The 19,904-nt window shown below is 40.3% G+C and overlaps 1 protein-coding gene across 1 annotated transcript in view; it reads left to right on the top strand.

The window, feature by feature from the left end:
* The first annotated feature begins 467 nt into the window (after window positions 1–467).
* Window positions 468–19,904, top strand: part of LOC115760954 (5-hydroxytryptamine receptor 2A) — a 40,240-nt gene continuing 20,803 nt past the window's right edge. Inside the window, exons 1-4 of the mRNA XM_030702542.1 lie at window positions 468–492; window positions 758–1,420; window positions 5,332–5,465; window positions 6,308–6,417. Coding sequence (XP_030558402.1) covers window positions 468–492; window positions 758–1,420; window positions 5,332–5,465; window positions 6,308–6,417 — 932 coding nt within the window. The remainder of the gene's footprint in view (window positions 493–757; window positions 1,421–5,331; window positions 5,466–6,307; window positions 6,418–19,904) is intronic.

The following is a 19,904-nucleotide window of genomic DNA, read 5'->3' as shown; positions in this document are numbered from 1 at the left end:
GCAGCTGGCAACTTGGCAGCAACAGCAATCAACACACAAAGCAACACTGCCAGCCAAAAGCAACAGCAACAGCAACAACAGCATCAGCAAGCAAAGCCCAGCACCAGTTAGCAAAAGAAAGTGAAAGCTGAAAGCCGAAACTGTAAACGACGCTCCGTGTAAACACTCAAAAGCTCGTTAAGAGAATACATCCGGTCAAAGCGTATGTGTGAGTGCGTGTGTGTGCGTGTATGTGTCAACATGTACCGACGCCAGCGACGCCGTCTGAGTAGCTCCAACTCTCGCCTCTGCCCGGCCATTGCCATTGCCATTGCATAGTCGCATAGTCGCGCTTCCGTTTCCGTCTACGCTCACTCGCCTCATTTCCGCTGTGGCTGCAATTAAGCGAACTACCCTAACCTCTTGCCAAGCCAAAAATAAATAAAAATTCAACAAAAACGACAACAACAACAATAGCAAGAACAACAATGGCGCGCGCGACCAACTTTAATGGTAAGTATCACAAAAAGTTGAACCAAATTTAATCAGTCAAGAAACTGCTCAAAAGTAAAAGAAAAGTTTCCATTTAAAGCGAATTACGCTTCATTAAAAACTCTATTCGAATTTAAATTACATTTTTCATATTTTGTAATTTTTAGCCAAGGCTTTTAATTTACAACTTTTCACAAGTTTTTCAAATATTAATTATGATACGTATTTGTTGGAAATTAAAAAAAAATCCGTTACATCAAAATCGAAATTCAATTTTCCTTGGCAGATGCGCTGGACTACATATACATAGCGAATAGCATGAATGATAAAGCCTTTCTTATAGCCGAGCCGCGGCCCGAGGATGACGCTGTCGCGGATGAGCAGGACGAGGATTTTGGCAGCGGCGGCGGCGACAATAACAACAACAATCATTACTACAACGATGGCGGCGATAGTGACTTTATGAGCACAGGCGCTGCCGCCGGATCCTTGGAGAGCAGCAGCACGCCCAGCTCATCGCTGGCCACAGCCGCGCTGGCAGCGGCTGCGGCGAGCGCCTCGGTGGCCGCGGCAGCAGCGCGCATAACCGCAAAGGCGGCGCATCGGGCACTGGCCACCGGAGCGGCGGGCAGCAAAGCCATCCAGCTGATCGATGTGGATGGCAGCAATGGTGCCGGCAGCGCTAGCGGCGTTTCGGACAATAACTATACAAACGTGGCTGTGGGCCTGGGCGCCATGCTGCTGAACGAATCACTGCTGCTGGAGGGTAATGAGACGGGTCTGAGCATTTTCGGTGAGCTGGTGAATGGCAGCGGGCAGCAGCTGCTAAATGCCAGCGCAGCGATCAATGTCACCGCCAGCAAAGTGGCCGAGGATGACTTCACACAGCTGCTGCGCATGGCGGTCACCACGGTGCTGCTGGGCCTGATGATACTCGTCACCATAATTGGTAAGTCAGCGGGAGCAGAATGTGAAAAACATGAAAAGCTCATTTGAGGCCGTACGAACGACGACCACTCTGAGTGTAAGCGAAATCCAAAGCCAAAGCCAAAGCCTAAACATAGACATAATTATTTGCGCGCTGCTTTTGGCCCGACAATAAATTCCATGGACGGCAGTCTCAGGCACGCGCGTGCCAGTAAATCCGACGCGCCATTTCATTGGGGAATATGGCAAACAATTCAATAAGGCAAAGCCAAATGACAGCAGCAGCCAGTTGCTGCGGGTGGCGATGCGGGCTGGTCCCTTAAAACAGGCATCGAGTGGTTGCGCGTTCGCCTTCAAGACTTTTGCGTCCGTTCAGCATTTCAGTTCAGTTGCAGATAATAAAATACGCGTAACTGATATTTATGATGCTGCCGAGCCGTTTTGTATTATTTATTATTGTTGTTATTATATCAGCAGCAGCACCAGCACTTCGACTGCTCGTTTTTAATAAGGCGGCTCAATGTCGATGTTGCCATTGTTGTTGGGCAACATTCATTACACGCATTTAGCCATAAATCCAAAGGCAAACAGAAGACAAAATTCGATCGGCAGCGGCAGCGGCAGCACTCATCTAGGCCAAAGCGACACGCCGCATTAAAACTGACAGACAATCAATCAATCAATCACAGTCACAGCCACAAGAACAACAGCAGCAGCAGCACGTTTTTTGTGCTCTCAACAAAATTACCATGAATACTTTAACAGTCCGATTGTAAAACGCAAAACATTTAGGTGTATGGCACACAGAAAAACAAAAAAAAAGCCAGAGCAGCAAACAGCTGAAATTGATTTCATTAATTTAAGTAGATTTCGTTTCATTTAATTTAAACACGGCGCAAAAGTTAAGAGCCAAAACATAAAACCAAGAAGCAAGCCAAATAGCAGGAGCCCCAAAAAGTATGCTACACTTTTTCGAATGGAACAAAGGGCCATTTCCTCTGCGCCAATTCACATGCATTTGTTTACGTTTTCTTTTTCTCTTTTATTTTGGCACTCATTTGGTATTCATTTTGATTTGCTTCTAATTTGTGTTTATTTTTTGTAGTTTTGCTTTGCGCTCTGATTTTCACGCTAAACGTTGCCATTTTCATTTCAGTTTTCATTTTCATTTGAGTTTTCTTCACTTTTGAGCTTGGCACTGGTTGCATTTGCTTTGAATGCTATTTTGAGTGCCAACATTTAGTATTAAGCATATAAAAGGAAATGCTAATGATGCTTAATGCTTACTACCCCAGCATGAAACAAGAAACTAAGCAAAATTCGGTGCCCAATAGCTGCTATTTTTAGGCAACAGCTTCAATAACAACAATAACCGACCCAATTGAAAACATGGCTCGTTTGTGCTTGCTAAGAGGGTAGTTAGAGAAATGCCTAAAACAAGATTTGAAGGCAATCAAAGTTGAACTTGAATATAGCTTTCATCAGATAATGATGATGTGTTTCTTTCCTAATTCCTTACCACATTTTAATTAATTGGTTGTAAATGGATTAATGATAACGAAATTGCTTTTGTTAAGACATATTTTTGATATAAAGACATATTGGCCGCTCGAATGGCCGCCACGTTTTGCCGAACTTCGTCGAGTTGGTCAAGACCCCAACTTAATGCTAACTTTGGACCCATAAAATAGCTTAAAGAGTTAAGCTTCTTATCTTTATATATAGGAAATATGAATAGATTAATATTAGAGAATTTACTTACTTTGAACTACATTAGAGACAAAACATCTGATACTGTTTGTGATCAACTTCATCAAGAATATTATCTTCAAATTATCCAAGATGTGCCTGAAACTAAATTATAATAGGATTTCTTATAGTAAGGGTTTTTAGTTCGTACTTAACTTAATGTTAGACTAAGAAAGTTCATTTAGCTTTATTTTAAACAATTAATCTTTTTGCTTAGTGCGAAGCTTGCAAACAAATGCTATCAATTGACTTGCTGAAATGCTATTCAAACTTGTGTCCAATATGCACTTTAAATGTAAATATTTACATATTGTAATCAATTTATGCATTTTTCAATAAATATGCAATTTTCCAATTGATTCATTTATGACATATACTGTTAATATATTTGTTTAACTTATGTTTATTCAGCATTAAATGATTTAATTCTTTAATTGAGTTTAAGTGGCCAAACAAATAGATATAACTAATTGTCTCTATTGCATTTTACTGTCTGCAGTTTCGGAGAAGCTATTTCCTGGCACTTAGCACAAATTTAAATTTGAAGTAAAAGTTTAATGCTGATGCAACGCTTTTCTTTAGACAAGTATTAAGTGCGTATATATATATATATATATATATATATATATATATATATATACTTAGTTAAGCTCAGTTTGAAGTTTTGTTTTTATGGCATTGCTTGGGGTTTGCTCAACTTTTAGCACTAGTCGCGATGTGCAGCAACAACAACAACAACGAGATTGAGCCCAGCTAAGCGGAGGTGCAATGCAAACAGCTGAGGTACAGCAAAGACAACCCACTTTGCCTTCACTTTGACACCGAAGTGTCTAATTACATGTGTATTCCTTTGTTGCCGCACCTGACAGGTGCCTTTGTATGTATGTGTGTGTATGTGTGTGTGTGTGTGTGTGTGTGTATGTGTGTATGTGTGCACCATACCCGTCACCATGCTGTGCCACAAATTACATGTCTTGGGCTCAACTTTTGCAGCCTCCCACATTTCTTTGGTGCACCTTCAAGTGTGCCACAAGTAGTTGCTACAGCCGGGGGATATAAAAATAATATAGAAGGCACTAGCCGACATCAAAGGTGGCGCCAACGAATGCTGCACAAACTGCTGTCAATTTCACGCCCACTCACTAAGCGAGTGCTAGGCGTGGCATGGCAGAGGATGAGACGTCGGCGTGGCGTTGGAAAAAGTTTACGACAGCGCGATTAGCTCATGTCGTTTATTTTGGCTTTTGTGAACTTTCTCTGAGGCGGCTCAAGTGCAACACAATGTGGCAAGTGTTAGAGCAGGACGAAAACCTGTGCCAGGCAATTGCAGTGATATTCGGTTACAGCGCCCACTGGGACGCTCTGAATGTTCAAATGCAGCAGCCAAGTTTAATAAGATTCCCATTTCATTTGGCCACACGGCTCTGCGGCACACAACTTTCGTAATTCGTAAACTTTATCCGATCGCTTGGGTATCGTTTTCCATTTCAACAGAGGGCATTTGGATTTTTTCATGAATTGTGTAACGCATAGAACGACACATCTTCAAACCCATAGTGTAAGCATATATATTCTTGATCGGCATCCACGGCCGCGTCAACATAGTCTCTACGTTTCAAAGATATCTTCATCAATCTCTGTCTTTATGTTGCAGACAGTTCATATATGTCGGAATCGTATAATGGTCGGATTACTATATCATATGGCTCAATAGAATGAATTGTAATATATATATTTATATATATCTTGATTTTTTCATATACCTTGATCAAACTCAGCAATTATGAGCTGAACCGCATAAAAACGGTATACTATATTATATTTCTCCTTAGTGTCCGTAATAAAACTTTTGTATACAAGACATTGAAGGACATTTAAACTTCCGTTTGGCATTGACAATCCTTCCTTCTTGTTTTCGTTTTAATTTTCATTCACGTTTACGTTTACGTTTATGTATTCGTATTTCCCATTCGTTTGTGCTTTCGACTTTGGTTTTGCTTTGCAGCTGCGCTTAAATTTGACTTGCCGACATACTTAATTGAATTGAAAACTTTGCGCTCAAGTCAATTTTCGCAATTAGGCCGCTGAGCAGCAGCAGAAACAGTGGCAACAGTTCGTGCAGCTGTCATTGGCATTTCGCATTTCCTCTGTAAAGAATTAGTACAAGTTCTTGAACAATTGCAGGCAACGTCTTTGTGATAGCTGCCATTATACTGGAGCGAAATCTACAGAATGTGGCCAACTATCTGGTGGCCTCCCTGGCCGTTGCTGATCTGTTTGTGGCCTGCCTGGTGATGCCACTGGGCGCAGTCTATGAGGTAAGTGCGGGTTAAAGTTGCAAGAACTTCGACCCGAGACCCAAATTGGTCTCTCATGTTGATGGATAATTAAGTTAGCCGAGAATATTTAGCTGTAGTAAGTTGGGTAGAATTTAACGATTGCAGAGTCGTGACTACGGTAATTGCGATGCAGAACTATTGGTAACACTTACAGAAATAAAATAAAAAGTATCGAAAGGACACTAGACATTTATGACAATTGTTATCGATTATTTTTAATGCTGTTGATAGCAGCTAAAAAGTCAGCATTGACATACGACTTAAGAATAGAATTAATGAATAGAAGACAACAATCGATTTTAATCTTTGCCATGTTTAAATATAACGTATATTTAAATGTGTTTATCAACAAAATTATTGAAACTATCGATGTATTGACTTATCGATACATAGACTGTTTCAATGTAATCGATAAATAAAAGTATTGACTATAAAAATGATAGACTATGTTCAGTATGGATTATTTTGCAGCACAACAAACTGGGTATTCAGCAATCAGTTCCTTAAGAGAACAAAGAATTAAGCCTTGCTGCCCAGCAGCACCAGGCGTAGGCATAGCCAAAGCTTGACCCTTAACAAACGATTGTAGTTGGTCAACTGTTGTCCTGGCCAGCGGGGGCTTAGCCATTTAAAGGCAGTGCAATCCTTGTTTGTACCCAGTTATTAGATGCCATTATGGCCTGGCCTCTTTGTGAACTCTTCCCCAGCGTGACATCAATTTTAATAAGCCATCAACTTTTATTGTCTATTTAACTGGCACTCTGAGACCCTGGCCGTAACTTTATGTACTTTTCATCTTATCTGTGCCAACGCACACACAGATCAGCCAAGGCTGGATACTTGGACCGGAGCTATGCGACATTTGGACATCGTGCGATGTGCTCTGCTGCACTGCATCCATTCTGCATCTGGTTGCCATTGCCGTCGATCGGTAAGTAATTACATTTTTTGGTGCGACTGTTAGTGCGAGTGGGAGGGGGAATTAAATATAAAGTAAAAGAAAAAAATAGCTGAAGAAATCATCACATTTGATAAATGAGCACCAAAATCCACTTGTAAGCGACGTGTAAAACAAGCCGGCATTCCCCCTGAGCGGGGTTGTGGATATTAAGGCGGTTTTCTGTCAATATGAGGGCGATTATGTGCCTGTGTGTGTGTGTGTGTTTGCGTGTGTTTGTGTGTGTGAGCTAAGCGAATCAATCAATCAAGTTTTTAGCATGTCAAATCTCTTTACAAATCCACTTGGCAACAAAACGAAGCGCACATTAAGACACATAGCAAAAAGAATACGTGAAAGCACTTGAGCAATGTGCACAAGACATTGAGATGCCCTAGATAAATATTTTTAGAATTTATGAGTATAGAAAAGGGTAAAAAAAAGAAATATCCTTAAATTTATGATAATCCGGACTCATCTAAAATAAATGTAAAATGTCCTTACGAAAAAACGTTTTACTTTTTTTCTGATTTACTTATAAATTGCCTAAAAAGTCTAAAAAACAAATTAACTAGCGCAATTATTAATATTTTAATCGTAAGAGACATAAGCATTTTACATTTTCAAGCTAAGCTGATATACTTCGGATATACTTTCTGTACATTTCCATGCACAAAGTAATATTCAACAGCTAAAATGGCACAAAAGATTTATGAGTCCTTTTAGATTTGTGAACATTTAAAAAATAAATGAAGGCATTATTGAGAGCTCTATGGCTCCGCAATTTTATAAAGCAAGCTCTGACACAATTTAAAATGTGATTTAATGCAAAACCATTCTCAATGCTTAGCCAGCATTTGCTAACAATCGATATGCCCAATAAAAGTAGAAGCTCATACCCAATCCAATGGACACGGCCGCGACCAACTGTCTGTCGCTCAGTTCATAACGGGTGCGTGTGTGTGTGCCTTTAATATGCTTAGCCATTTAGGGTTGACAAATCCGGGGGCTGTGTTTACTCGGCTTGTCTCCTGCCACATTATGGCTATATCAATTTAAAATAAATTCTCACTTATTGAAGCGTATGGGGCATGTAGCATGCCTGGCTGCATATCATCAATCAATTTGCAGCAAACATTTCAATCAATCAATCGAATTGAGTACGGCGCCCAAACAAACGGTAAATGAAATGAATTTCATTTGCAGGCCTTCGTGAAAAGCAAATCTAATGCCATTCGCAATGTGTTTTCGGTGTGGTTGAGGGGCTGCTATTCGATTTCGGCAGATCGCATATTCATTAGGAAACGTACCCAAGGCGATGCCTCAATGTCAGTTAATTGCAGCCGCTGCACTTGACGACAATGCCAGAGCAAGCAACAAAAAAAAAATGAATAAAAAAATTGGAAAGCTTGGATGCTGAATACTTAGCTGCACGTTGCAAGTGGCACAATATTGTCGGCTATATTGGCGCAATTTTCAATGGCTTCACGTCGCGTATACGTAATGTGCAAAATGTACAAATGAATGCAATGGGCCCAAGCAACACCAGCAGCAGCAGCAGCAGCATTTTGTGTATTTAATGAACACTTAGCGCACCCCAAATAAGCAGCAGAGGCAGCCACAATGGTAAAGGCCACACCAAAGCCAGCCAAGGCCTGAGTCCCCAGGCCCATACAACGTATCGTATGCGCAATGTAATTTCGAATTGGCAAAACGTCGCGCTCTGCACTTGACTGGCTAATTTCATTTTATTGAACAATGGCATTTTCGGTCAGCTTGCATGGCCAATAGCAGGCTGAACGCCCACATTAATTGGCTAAGCTGCGGGTCAATGCGGTGCCAATTATTTGGTGGTTTCAATTAGTGCAGCCGGCCAGAAAAACAAAGCCCAGCCGCAGAACAGTCCAAAAATAAATTATGTAAAATACACACAACAAAATTATATTTATTTTTTAGTTAGTTGTGCACACACACACACACACACACACACAAGCCCGTGCACACATTTCAATTATGTTTATGGCACACGCGGCGTATACGCATTTGCGCGTTTCAATGCTTTAGTTGCAGCTCATTAAAACGAAGCCCTAGAAAATGTTATTAGTTTTACACTAATCGATGCATTTGCCTGTGAAATTGTGTACTTCAGCTGCGGGCGCTTGCATATGTCGCTTGGGAAGCACTTCAATTTAAACGTTGTGCAATTTCGGGTTCAATTTATAGCTCATGAAGCGGAATATTTAAATTAAAATGAATGCATTATTATTGAGGCGAACAACTTTGAATAGACGCTGCTGAGCCTAGAGCTGCCTATTCAACCCGACTCGGGCAGCACAGAGAATTCTATGCACGTCTATAGATTTTTTCAAGTCTCAAAGCAAATAGATATATACGTCTCGTCAGTCATTAGGCAATGCTAGAGTTTATAGTTGAACTCAATAGGTCTGTTTAAGCTTTGGACTACCTGCTGGCTTGCCTTATTCTATGTAGTTCCTACATGATGCGCTGTCCGATTCTTACAGGTATATTTGCCTACTGTGTGCTCTTATCATTTCGCTCGCTGATTTGGCTGTCAATTGGGCAAATTGAAATGCTGGCTGGCCCAAATTGCCTGTCAATAAATAAAGCCAAGTGATGCTTGGATTTTGCATGCATATCAATCAGCATAGCATTCGGTTGAAATGGCACTGGTGCTTCAATATTTTGGGTATTTGGGCTGTCAGCTGGACGCCAAAAAGGGAGATGGCGCCTTATTTCGTATATTATGATGGCCGCCACTCAAAAGTATGCAAATGAGCTGCATGACAGCTCCGTTTCTGCCCGAATGGCAACTCATTGTGGGGGATCGGCAGCCAAGTTCTCAAGAGCAGCTTGCGCCATGATGAAACAATTACGGCGAAATTCCTGGACCCGAGTCTGGACCGGGGAAGGCGCCCACCCGCAGTCGGGCAGGCGTACACTTTACGAGTATTTGCTAGTTGTCACTTGATATTTAAAATAGAATTCAAAGCCAGCTTTTACTTATCAGCAAACGGAATGAAAATTAATGTGCTTTTAAGCAAGAGGCCGCCCCATTTGCTGGTTGTCATTGTCGCTGCCAGATCCACAGCGAGAGGAAGCCCACTCTGCCTGCTGCCTGTACATTAATAAATTAAGTTTGTCAAACGATTCTTGCCCCCGAGGCACCTCTCACAGGCAGTCTCTTTGCTGGCTGTTGCGCCCGCATGATAAATAGTTGCTGGAAATTCGACTACAATAATAATATTTGCAAGTATTTGTCGTTAGGAGCAGCCGACTCGTTGACAAGTAAGCAGCCAACAGGCGACGACAGCCCATGTTGCAAGAAACTGCCGACTGCCGAATGCCGCCCGCCTACTCTTGCCTGCCGCAGCCGCCTCACTCAGCGTTGCCAAGTTCATTTTCCATGTCAGTAATTTTTAAGCAATTAAGACAAAGTGCCAACAATATTTACGAAATTGTGAGACAAGAAGCAGCAACAGCAAAAACGAACAGCACCAGCAGCAGCAACAAAAACCCGTGTCCAGAGAAAAGCAAAAACCCCAAAAATACCCCGAGCACAATAAAGGCCTATGACACGATACCGTTCCCAACCAGGCTGGTGGACAGCAACAACAGCAGCTAGAAAGAACCTGACAACGAATATTAAATACCCTTAAATAAAAACGCATTAAACACGCAAAATAGTTCAGCTCGTAATTGCTGACTTTGGTGTAGAATATCTTGTAAAGCAAAAGAGGTTTTCCATACCGAAAGTCAGCTTTCAAGCGATTCTTCTTTAAAAACTGTGTGATTTAATAATATGATGCTGATACGATTTTGTTAATATGCAAAAGGCGAGGTAAGGCTCGTAAATGCTAAGTTTGCCCAATATATCATTCAAGAATTTAATTTTTGACCTATATGATTCCTCTTCCATCCGACAGATGGACAGAGTTCAGTCTTAAACGAACGGACAGAAGGCCTTGACTCTATCGCATCGGCTGCTAATGCTGCTCAAGATTATATATACCTTATGGCCTCGGCGAAGTTGCCTCCTGTGCGTTTCACAGTTCGTGGAATACTTATAATACCCACTACAAGGGTATAAAAATGGCGCATGGTCATTAATCTTTATGCCTTTCGCTGGCTGCTGCCATTGCGGCTGCTGTTGTTGTAGTTGCCGTTGCCGCTGCTGTCGATGGCGCTGTCAATGCCAAAATATATGCACAGACAATGCTATATACATATATATATATATATATACAATATAGAGAGCGCCCGCAAACGCGTCCGCGTCGTGGGCATTGGAGTTGTGCATAAATTTCATGCTCTGCAGCATGTTGCTGACGTCATTATTAGTGGAAGCAAATGACAAATGCCACATGGGGCAAACTGCTGCCCGGTCAAACAATCATTTAAATGCAAAGTTTTGTTTTGTATTACTTTTGATTGCATACAACACGTGACTTTAAGCCCTTGCCATGTAGCACAGTGTTAGCTGAAGAGGCCAACAGTTGCGCCAAGTTGTAGCTACTGTTGTTGCGCCAAGTTGTAGCTACTGTTGTTGTTTTTGTTGCTAATGTTGTTCGTTTTTTGCTGACATATTCAATTAAATTTCAATTAAGTTTACGTTGTTTTATTTCATTTTATTTTTTTTTCATAAATATTTTACCATTTAGCACTTAAAACGTAATTACATGTTAATATTCGTCGCCGTTGACGATGTCGTTGTCGTTTGCGTTGTTTGGCGTAAATGCTAGCTTAACAACAACAACAACAACAACTACAAATACAACAACAACAACATTATCGAGAACAAGAACAACAAGAGTAACAACCACTGCGACCACAAACTGTCCCCATATGTGCCCTGCTGTACCATGTGCAATTGTAATTGCTGTTGTCACACAAGAGTTTTTCTACTTAGTGCAGCTACAGTCAGTGCGAAAAGTCTGTGTATTGGGTGCATAAATACAAATACATTTTTAATTTGCAAACAGCTAAACACATGACTTAATAAAATAAAAATATAAAGCTATATAAATCCTCAGTCCACAGTCACGCATGCGTAAATAAATAATTCTTCTAAAGCTCTTTAATTTTTGTATATATGTTTCCACAGCCCCTAAGCAGATTTCTAACAGAAACTTCATTAAAATGTATTTATGTATTTTTTTTATATATATTCCCATAATTTATGCGTCACATATAGAAGCGAAACTTTTCAAAGCAGAAGCTAAAAATAAGCACAGACAAAGCCAAAAATAGAATTTATTATTTATATATGCCTGGTCTGCTTGGTGCACCGACTGCCGTCAGGCACTGTGCGTAATTTTTTGGCATTGTCAGGGCAAATGAACATTGCACTCGTATTTTACATAATTTTCACACTGTCGCTGGTCATTTCAGCGAATGGCGCTTAGACTACATAACCACGCATCCCCCTCCCCTCCCCTCCCCCTCACACAGTCCACCTTAACCCCTGACTGCAGCCCAACTGCTGCGGCTAACCCATTACCACAATGTTCATGTGCAATTTAACTGCATATGGCTTGCTGCAAAGTTTTGTGCATGGAGTACTTTTAATTGCGCATGTTTTCGGGGCACACAAACAGCCGGCACAGTGGGGCAACAATATATTTTGTATATATATGGTATATATATATTTGGGTCTAAACAAAAGCATAACCTTAATTAAATTGCTAGTTAAACAAACGCATTTAACAGTATAATTAGTTTTCCTGCCACAATCAGAGCGCGGGAGGATGGCAGGTCGGCCTAAGGGAGGAGGGAGCTGTGTGGCAAGCAGGCAGTCAGTATTCGAATTCCGCTTCATTTGCTTTGCACATTTGATTTCACAAACTGAAATGCCCAGATTCATGTGTGTGCGACAGGCACACACACACACACATACGTACATCTATATAGTGTGCCTTTCAAATGGTTAATGAGACAAAGCTGGCCCAAAAGCAGGCGCCTGCCAAAGCAAACACAGTGAAGCCTGGCAATAAAACCGGATATGTTACTAAGACATTTATGCTATCTGCTAATGCCTGTACACACACACACACGCACACACAAGGCCACGCACATGCAAACATTTGGCTTTATAGTTGTTACGACATCTGCAATGAGGTGTTTGTTACATTTAAGAGCCGCCTTCAATACACTCGAGTCAAGTTCATAAAACAAATGTTAAATGTTGAAAATGTCTATAAGCGCTTTAAAAGTGTGCGTCTGTGTGCAGCGTGTGTGTGTTTGTGTGTGTGAGAGAGAGAGAGAGAGATTATGCTGGCGTGTGCGTGCGCTTAATTGGGAGCCATATTCAATCTCGATTAGCAGGGCTTGACATAATTCTAATGATTTATGTATTTGCCAGACAACATTACAAAATGCCTCAATCAATATTTGCAAGCCACTAAAACACACACACAAACAGACACACACACAGAGAGAATGTGTTTGTTGTACCATTTAAGCTATAAACTTAATTATGTGCCGGCTGAGCCAAGTCTTGGATTTATTGACAGGCCAAAGTGTGTTGGTGCGTGTGTGCGTATCTGTGTCTGTGTGTGCTGGCATTCACAACTCAATTAAGCTGCAAGCCAGGCTAAAATACACACACACACATACACACAGAGAGAGAGAGAGAGAGACAGCGACAGTTGTGAAAGAGAGAGTGGCAGCCCGACTAAGTACAAAGTACACTTGCAAAGTGTTGCCCACATTTTTGGGGTTAACCGAACTGTTTTTTAACTAAAATGTCAAGCAGCGGATAAAAAAGCAATTATAAGACCAAAATTTCTTTAACCGCAGCGGCAAACGGCAATTTCAAACATTTCATTTCGAAATGGCAAAAGCACTGCCAACCACATTTAAGATGAATTACAATTCTATAACTGTCACAGGCGGCTAACCCAAAAATCTATGTTCCTGTCAGTGTGTATGTGTGCGTCGGTGTGTGTGTGTCGGTGTGTGCGTAATTTAAATTTCGAATTTGTAAAAGTCGCATAAATCAAAATAATGGCGCACGGGCTGCCTGCTAAATGATTAATCAGTGCGAGAAAGTAAATTGAAATTCAAATAAATCAAATGAGAGACAGACTCAGTCGGAGACGGCAATGGAGTTTGTTACATGAACCTGTCGTAGGGGGGCGGCGGTGTTGAAGGCTTTAAGGGGGAAGGGGACGTGCCCCAAAGACAAATGACACCCAAATGAAAAATGTTTAACTCAAATTGAAAGGCTAGCCATAAACTACATTGAAAAAGCCAAAGAATAACAATATTAATAAGTGCAAAGTCAATGCTGGGCGACCGACAGATGCCCTGTAATCAGAACTCTCTTTGAAAGGCATATACTTCCAGTTAGAAAAATATTTATTTTTATTGATTTGTAATCTTTTATTAACTTTTAAATAATAATAATAATCTAAATAATAATCATATATATATTAAGGCGTGCGGCTTGGATGAACTTAATATACCCTTTAGATAGTCCGGGTATAGTGTATATAAGAAAGGCCAAAAAACTAGAAGCACAAATGAATATTATTTATCCACTTGCAATTGAAAAGTTTGCGGTCATATTAAGCCAAGAGCTAGCATGCATATGCATATCTATTTATATATACAAATATATATAACTATATGTGTGCGTGTGCATTTCGAGGTTTATTTGTATTTAGTTTTGCGTTTAGCAGAGTTTGCCAACGCCGTGTGATTAATGGTCGGTTTTCGGTTTGGACCAAAAACTTTTGCGACCGGAAACAAAACTTGGCCACAAGCCGCAACTAGAGCGAGCAAGAGAGATAGCTAGAGCGAGTGTGCCCAAGGCAAGACTCACACACACACACTCACTCACGCACACAGAGAGAGAAATAAGCAAAACAGGCAACGACCAGAACGCAGTCAAATTGAAGCTAACAAGCCAAAGTGTTGCCCCAGAAAAACCCATTGTTGGGCAACACATTTGCGCATTTTCCTATTTTCACGCTGAAAACTACGTACAACATTTTCTAAAGGCAGGACAAGAGCTAATGAAGCAGCCACTTGCCACTTGCAGCAAGAGCTTCACCAAGTGGCGACAGTTAATTAGCTGACTGCATTTTTAATATTTGAGATTCAACCGATTGTCAAGCAAAGCTGGACAGTTGTCCTTCAAGGACACGCCCATTAGCTGGAAAATTATAAGACCCGTATACCATTTAAGCTTATTAAACAATTATAATTGAGTGGTCCTTGGACGCAATGATGCAAATTTCCTTCTGCTTACAGGGTATTTGTAGAGGGTATTATTAAAAGTTCACGAAATGTGTAACGCATAGAAGGAGACATCTGCTTGCCCTATATAAAATTCTTCTTTAGCAGCATCAACAGTCGGATTGATATATCTGCCGAAACGAATCACTATATCATATGGCTGGCATAGGAATGAACGGCCGAAAATTAAATTCTTTTATAAAAAATCTTTTTGGTTGTCAATATATCTTGACAAAACTTCGGGTATATGGTATTTAGCATAACTCTGTATAAAAAGAATTTTCAAGCCACAGGGTATTTCAGGGTATTTCATATTCGCGCTGACCAAAAAAAAAAATCCGTTCTGCTTGCTTTTTAAGTTAAATGCAAATGCAAGGAAAGACTTATATAAAAGGCGGCGGCCACAAGGCGCAGGATATGCGGCACAGGACTCAAAACAGCAGGGCTGCCAGACAGCAATCAACGCACTTGGCTGCACCCAATGATGCTGCCACGGCAAATGTGTCTGGGCCTGAGATTGAGCCTGCTGCTGGAACTGTAACTGTAACTGGGCGTGGTCCTGCAACTAGTTGGCTTTTGTTGTCTTGTCCTGCGGCTGCTGCTTTTGCTGCTTTATCCTTTTGCGTCTCCGCCTTGCAATTTACATAAGTTTCTTGTTTTTGTGCCATAAATTACCATTGCTGCCCCTTCCAGCGGCACGCACAGGGCATACAGGACGCGGCAGACAGAGCCGCACGCACCAAACGGCACAGGACACATATGCGAGGGGCCTGTAATCAACAGAAGTCGCATCCTGTGCCAGCTGTGCGCCCAGTAGAAAACTTTGCCAGATGAGAGACAAAACAACAAATATAAGCTCTAAAGCTGCCGACTGATCAACTAAGGGTTACCCTTTTATAAAATCTAGAACAATAAACTATTAAAAAAGATTTCAATTTTAAGAAAATACCTTTAAATATTATTTTGGTAGAGAAAATATAGCGTAAATACTGTTCAATGAGCAGAATATGTTTAATTTAGCCAGTGAGAAACCTTATAGTTATATCTAGAAATCGTCCATTTAATGAAATGTTCTTCCATTAAAAACATCTAACTCGCGTTAAACCTTTACCACAGCGAAACATACACAGTTTTCTAGCTAATATACCGCATGTAAATCAAATTTCAGGCACACAAAGAACATGTACGCAATTTCTGCCCATATAAATTTGTAGGTCGCTGCTGCATGTATATACATAAACTGAAATATAGTACATGCAAAAGTGGCCAAAAAACTTGATTAAAACTGTGGGCCATTTTATCATTTTTGAAGAAACAAGAGAGTACAAAAAAGTAGCATTAGCAATTGAAAACAAAGAGATGCGCGAGTCTAGGCAAGGCAAATGAAATTGTTGCCTAACACTGGCAACGACAGCAGAGCTGAGTGCTAAGAGCTGTCTCTATGCTGGTCCGCAGGCAGGCAGCCTGGCAGGCCGTAATGGCCATTCCATTGGACAGCTAAAGGGCGCACGACGATGGTAGTGAGGGGGGCGGGAGCGTAGCTTGTGGTAGACCGTGTTAGCTAGCTACAGAAGCGATGCACAGCCACGTAAGCACGTTTTAAATTGAATTTCGCTGTAAGGCCAGAGCCGTGCATGTCAGCATAACTGACGCACTGCCTCTGGCTCTGGGGCTGCCTGCTGCCTGCTGGCTGCAAGCTGGACAAGCACATAACAAATAAAATGTGGCAACATTAAAATGCTGCTGCCCCTTGGCGGTTGGCAGCTAATAGGCCGGCTGTTTTTAATCGTTCGCTCTGATGATGCGACACTGGGGCGACACTCTCGCCTAGAATTAAGTGTAAGACTATAATATTTAAAAATGCATTTATTATGCTAATTGATTTCAGTCAACGCCTGTTTGTATTAATTATAATGATCATAAATATGCGGGCATAATAAACGTAATAAACATAATCATAATGGCAATAAATGGCAAACGAGCCGCGTATAAAATGAAATTAAGTATCAATCATACGACGTGTTGAACCATTTGACATTATTATAATTAAAATGTATATGTGCATGGAATATGCAAATTGTCTACGCTCAGTGCTAATAAATTTATTAATTATTTATGGGCTCTTGAGCAAAAGTGCAGTAGAATATATATATTTAAAGCGCGTTAAAAATGTTCGATCAGATGCGGTGGGATCATATATATATATATGTGATGGCCTTGTCCGTGGTACGTATAAAATAAATAAACGAAAGCCAAGCCTGTTACAAATCTGATAAGATTTGTCCGAGGTGTCAAAAAATAAACAAAAAGGCAAGCCTCGTCAAAATCGGACCAATGTATATTTAGGCTATTTGAATGAGAGTAGAATATGCGTGTGGAAGTCAGAGTTCACTGGTTCAAACCCTGCAAAAATTTCTGTATAACTTGCATGTTCAGCTTAATTCATTTGATTCAAACGGCGCCGGGTAATTTCCTATACTTATAAATATAGTCAAAAAGTTAAAACTTTTACAGTACTCAAATAGAAAATACGCCACAAAACAAAGTTTGTCAATTTTTGGATTTTTATTTCTTTACTCTGGCGACGATTTGGGCAGAGGCCAATTGTTTTACTAATTTTTTTGTGGCTCAGAGCTTCTTCAACTATTTCTATTGTTACAATGCAGCATTTAGTGGTTATTGTTGGGATGAGAGTCTCCAGAGAGAGAGAGAGAGAGAGAGACAGAGAGGAAGCTGTAATTTGCAAAAATTTAATCATGCCACAGCTGCCGCAGGGCGCAACAACAACAAACAAGCAAAACACAAACAGCCTCAGCCGTGCCACGCCTCTTGCCGACAGTTACATGTGCACTAGCTGCTTGTTGTTGTCATTGCCGTTGTCGTTGTTGTTGTTGTTGTTGTTGTTGTTGTTGTTGTCGTTGTTGTTGTTGTTGCGGCCTCCGCTCATTGTTATTTTACTAGTGTGGCATGCATTTATGTATGCTACGTTTTGTTTTTCATTTTAATCTTTTGTTCAACTGCGCTTTTTTTAACAAATTTTCTTTTTTTTTAACAAAAAACGAAATGTTATTGTTAACTGAAAACTGGCTGCCGATAGCTGCAGGTAACAAGCATAACATATTTGTTCTCATTCTACCTCAAAACTGAAAATTAAAACAATACGCCCAGCCGGCTGGAAGATTTTCAATAAGCGCGTAATACAATCGATTAGCTTGAAATACAAAAAGGCAGAGATAAGCCATATTGGAAAGTTAGGCCTCAAGTGACGTCGATTAAATACCCTTTTTTGCATACATCTAATTTTCAGCTTGATCAACTTTTATCGACCGAACTTCACAACAAAATTGCCTCTTTCAGTCAAAAATATGTCTATAAATTCTGCCTGCACTCAATGCATAACAAATTGCATGTCAAAATCGCTATACCCTTCTGTAGCGCATGAAATAGAGTTAAAAAAGTGTTTACCAGTTGACAGGCATCAAATATGCAGTTAACCGCTGTCAGCGGGATTAAAAATAAAAAAATTGATTGTACAAATATTGACCGTCACTCGACAATATAAAATTTCAATTAATTATGAACAGCTTAAAAGTTCAACTAAATTAATTTGATTTATTTTTTTCCCATTTTTATGCCAATGCAATTTCAACACAATTTCGCCAAGTCATTCAAATTTATGAAGCACAGTTGCCAAAAGAAAATGAATAGCATAAAGTGACAAATCATGATAGAAATATAAGAACTTAAGATTTATGTACATAAAATCTGTACACACATACATATATCAAGCTCAAAGCAGCTTTAGCCCCTGGCTTTGCTGTAAATTAGGCGAAATTGTGGCGCTTGTGTTAGCGGGAATTGGGGTACATGCGTTCGTAATCAAGCGAGATCAAGAGTAATGGCTTTTTTGTGTGCTAGGCGCGCAATTTTTAAATGCATTAAAAAGTGTTACACTCGAATGCCGCACATTTATCACACACGCACGCACACAGTGGGAGCATAATGGAAAAATCGCATTTAAATTGTTTGGCGCACAATAAATTGTTATAATTCATCACACGACTTCAGTTTGAGTGTGCGTACTTGATAAATTGATTGACTTCAATTGAATTGAATCGAATTGCTGGCCTATGAACGACATACTCGCTGAGTGTGTGTCTGTGTGTGTGTGTGTAGCAAAACATGGCATAACAAATTATGATACTTTTTCAAATGCGACAACGCGTCGTATGAGTGATATCACATCGCGAAAAGGCACATTGCATGACAGGCACTTTATTAGGTTTCGCTATTAATTTGCATGCCTCTTTTCTCATTCCAAATGCGGGCCACATTAAACTCTACACCCGAAAATAAAAATAAAAAGAAATTTGGCAAAAAAGCAAATTGTAATAACATTGGCAACTCACAAAAATGGAAAAAATTGACAGGAAAATCACAAAATTCCATTAATTTTAAGCAGTCAATCAAAAATTGCCAACTTGAAGTCGATTATATTATGCTAATGAAAATCAGAGCAGACAGCGGGATATGGATATGGAGGGGTGGGTTGCCTTTGGCCCTCCCCCCCCCCCCCCCCCCCTCTGCTCGGCGCATCATTATCGTTGCTACTCCAAGCTGACCCAGACACAGCAGGTGATGGCAGCTGTCCAGATGACAAAAGTCATCAACTAACAACATCATTCATTATTGTTTATTATCGATGCGGCATGCATGGCGTATGCTTAACATTGCCTTCCATATACCCAATCATTTCTCATAAACAAACTGACAAACTGACCGCAGCTGCGAACACGTGTTAGTCATTTGACAGTAGAACTTGGAACACTTTGACGCCAAACCAAACCAGTTGGGAAATCTGGTACCAATTGGTTCAAAATTAATGAGCAGCTTGTCTTTGACCTCACAAGATATAAACGTCCCATATATATAAAATAAAAGGCTACGAGAACTTTAGGTACGCAATTTTAATAGGTTTTTGGCAGAAAATTTATACTGCTCTCACTCTTCTTCTCTCTCTATCTTTCTCTTCACAAATACGCAACTAGAAAGGCATTTGCAGCTTCCTCTTAAAATATATAAAATAAGAGGTATTTTATAAATCAACTGTAAAAAGTATGTGAATCATATCAAGGCCAGCTTTAAGCCGATTTCAGTCTCTTTAAAACATTTAAGTACTTTCCTGGTCAACAACTGGGTTTTGTTTTAGCATCACAATTTAT

This window comes from Drosophila novamexicana, unplaced genomic scaffold (assembly GCF_003285875.2).
Source record: "Drosophila novamexicana strain 15010-1031.04,08,12 unplaced genomic scaffold, DnovRS2.1 tig00000462-arrow-pilon, whole genome shotgun sequence".
Taxonomy (NCBI): Eukaryota; Metazoa; Arthropoda; class Insecta; order Diptera; family Drosophilidae; genus Drosophila; species Drosophila novamexicana.
This window is presented reverse-complemented; position numbering and strand designations above follow the sequence as displayed.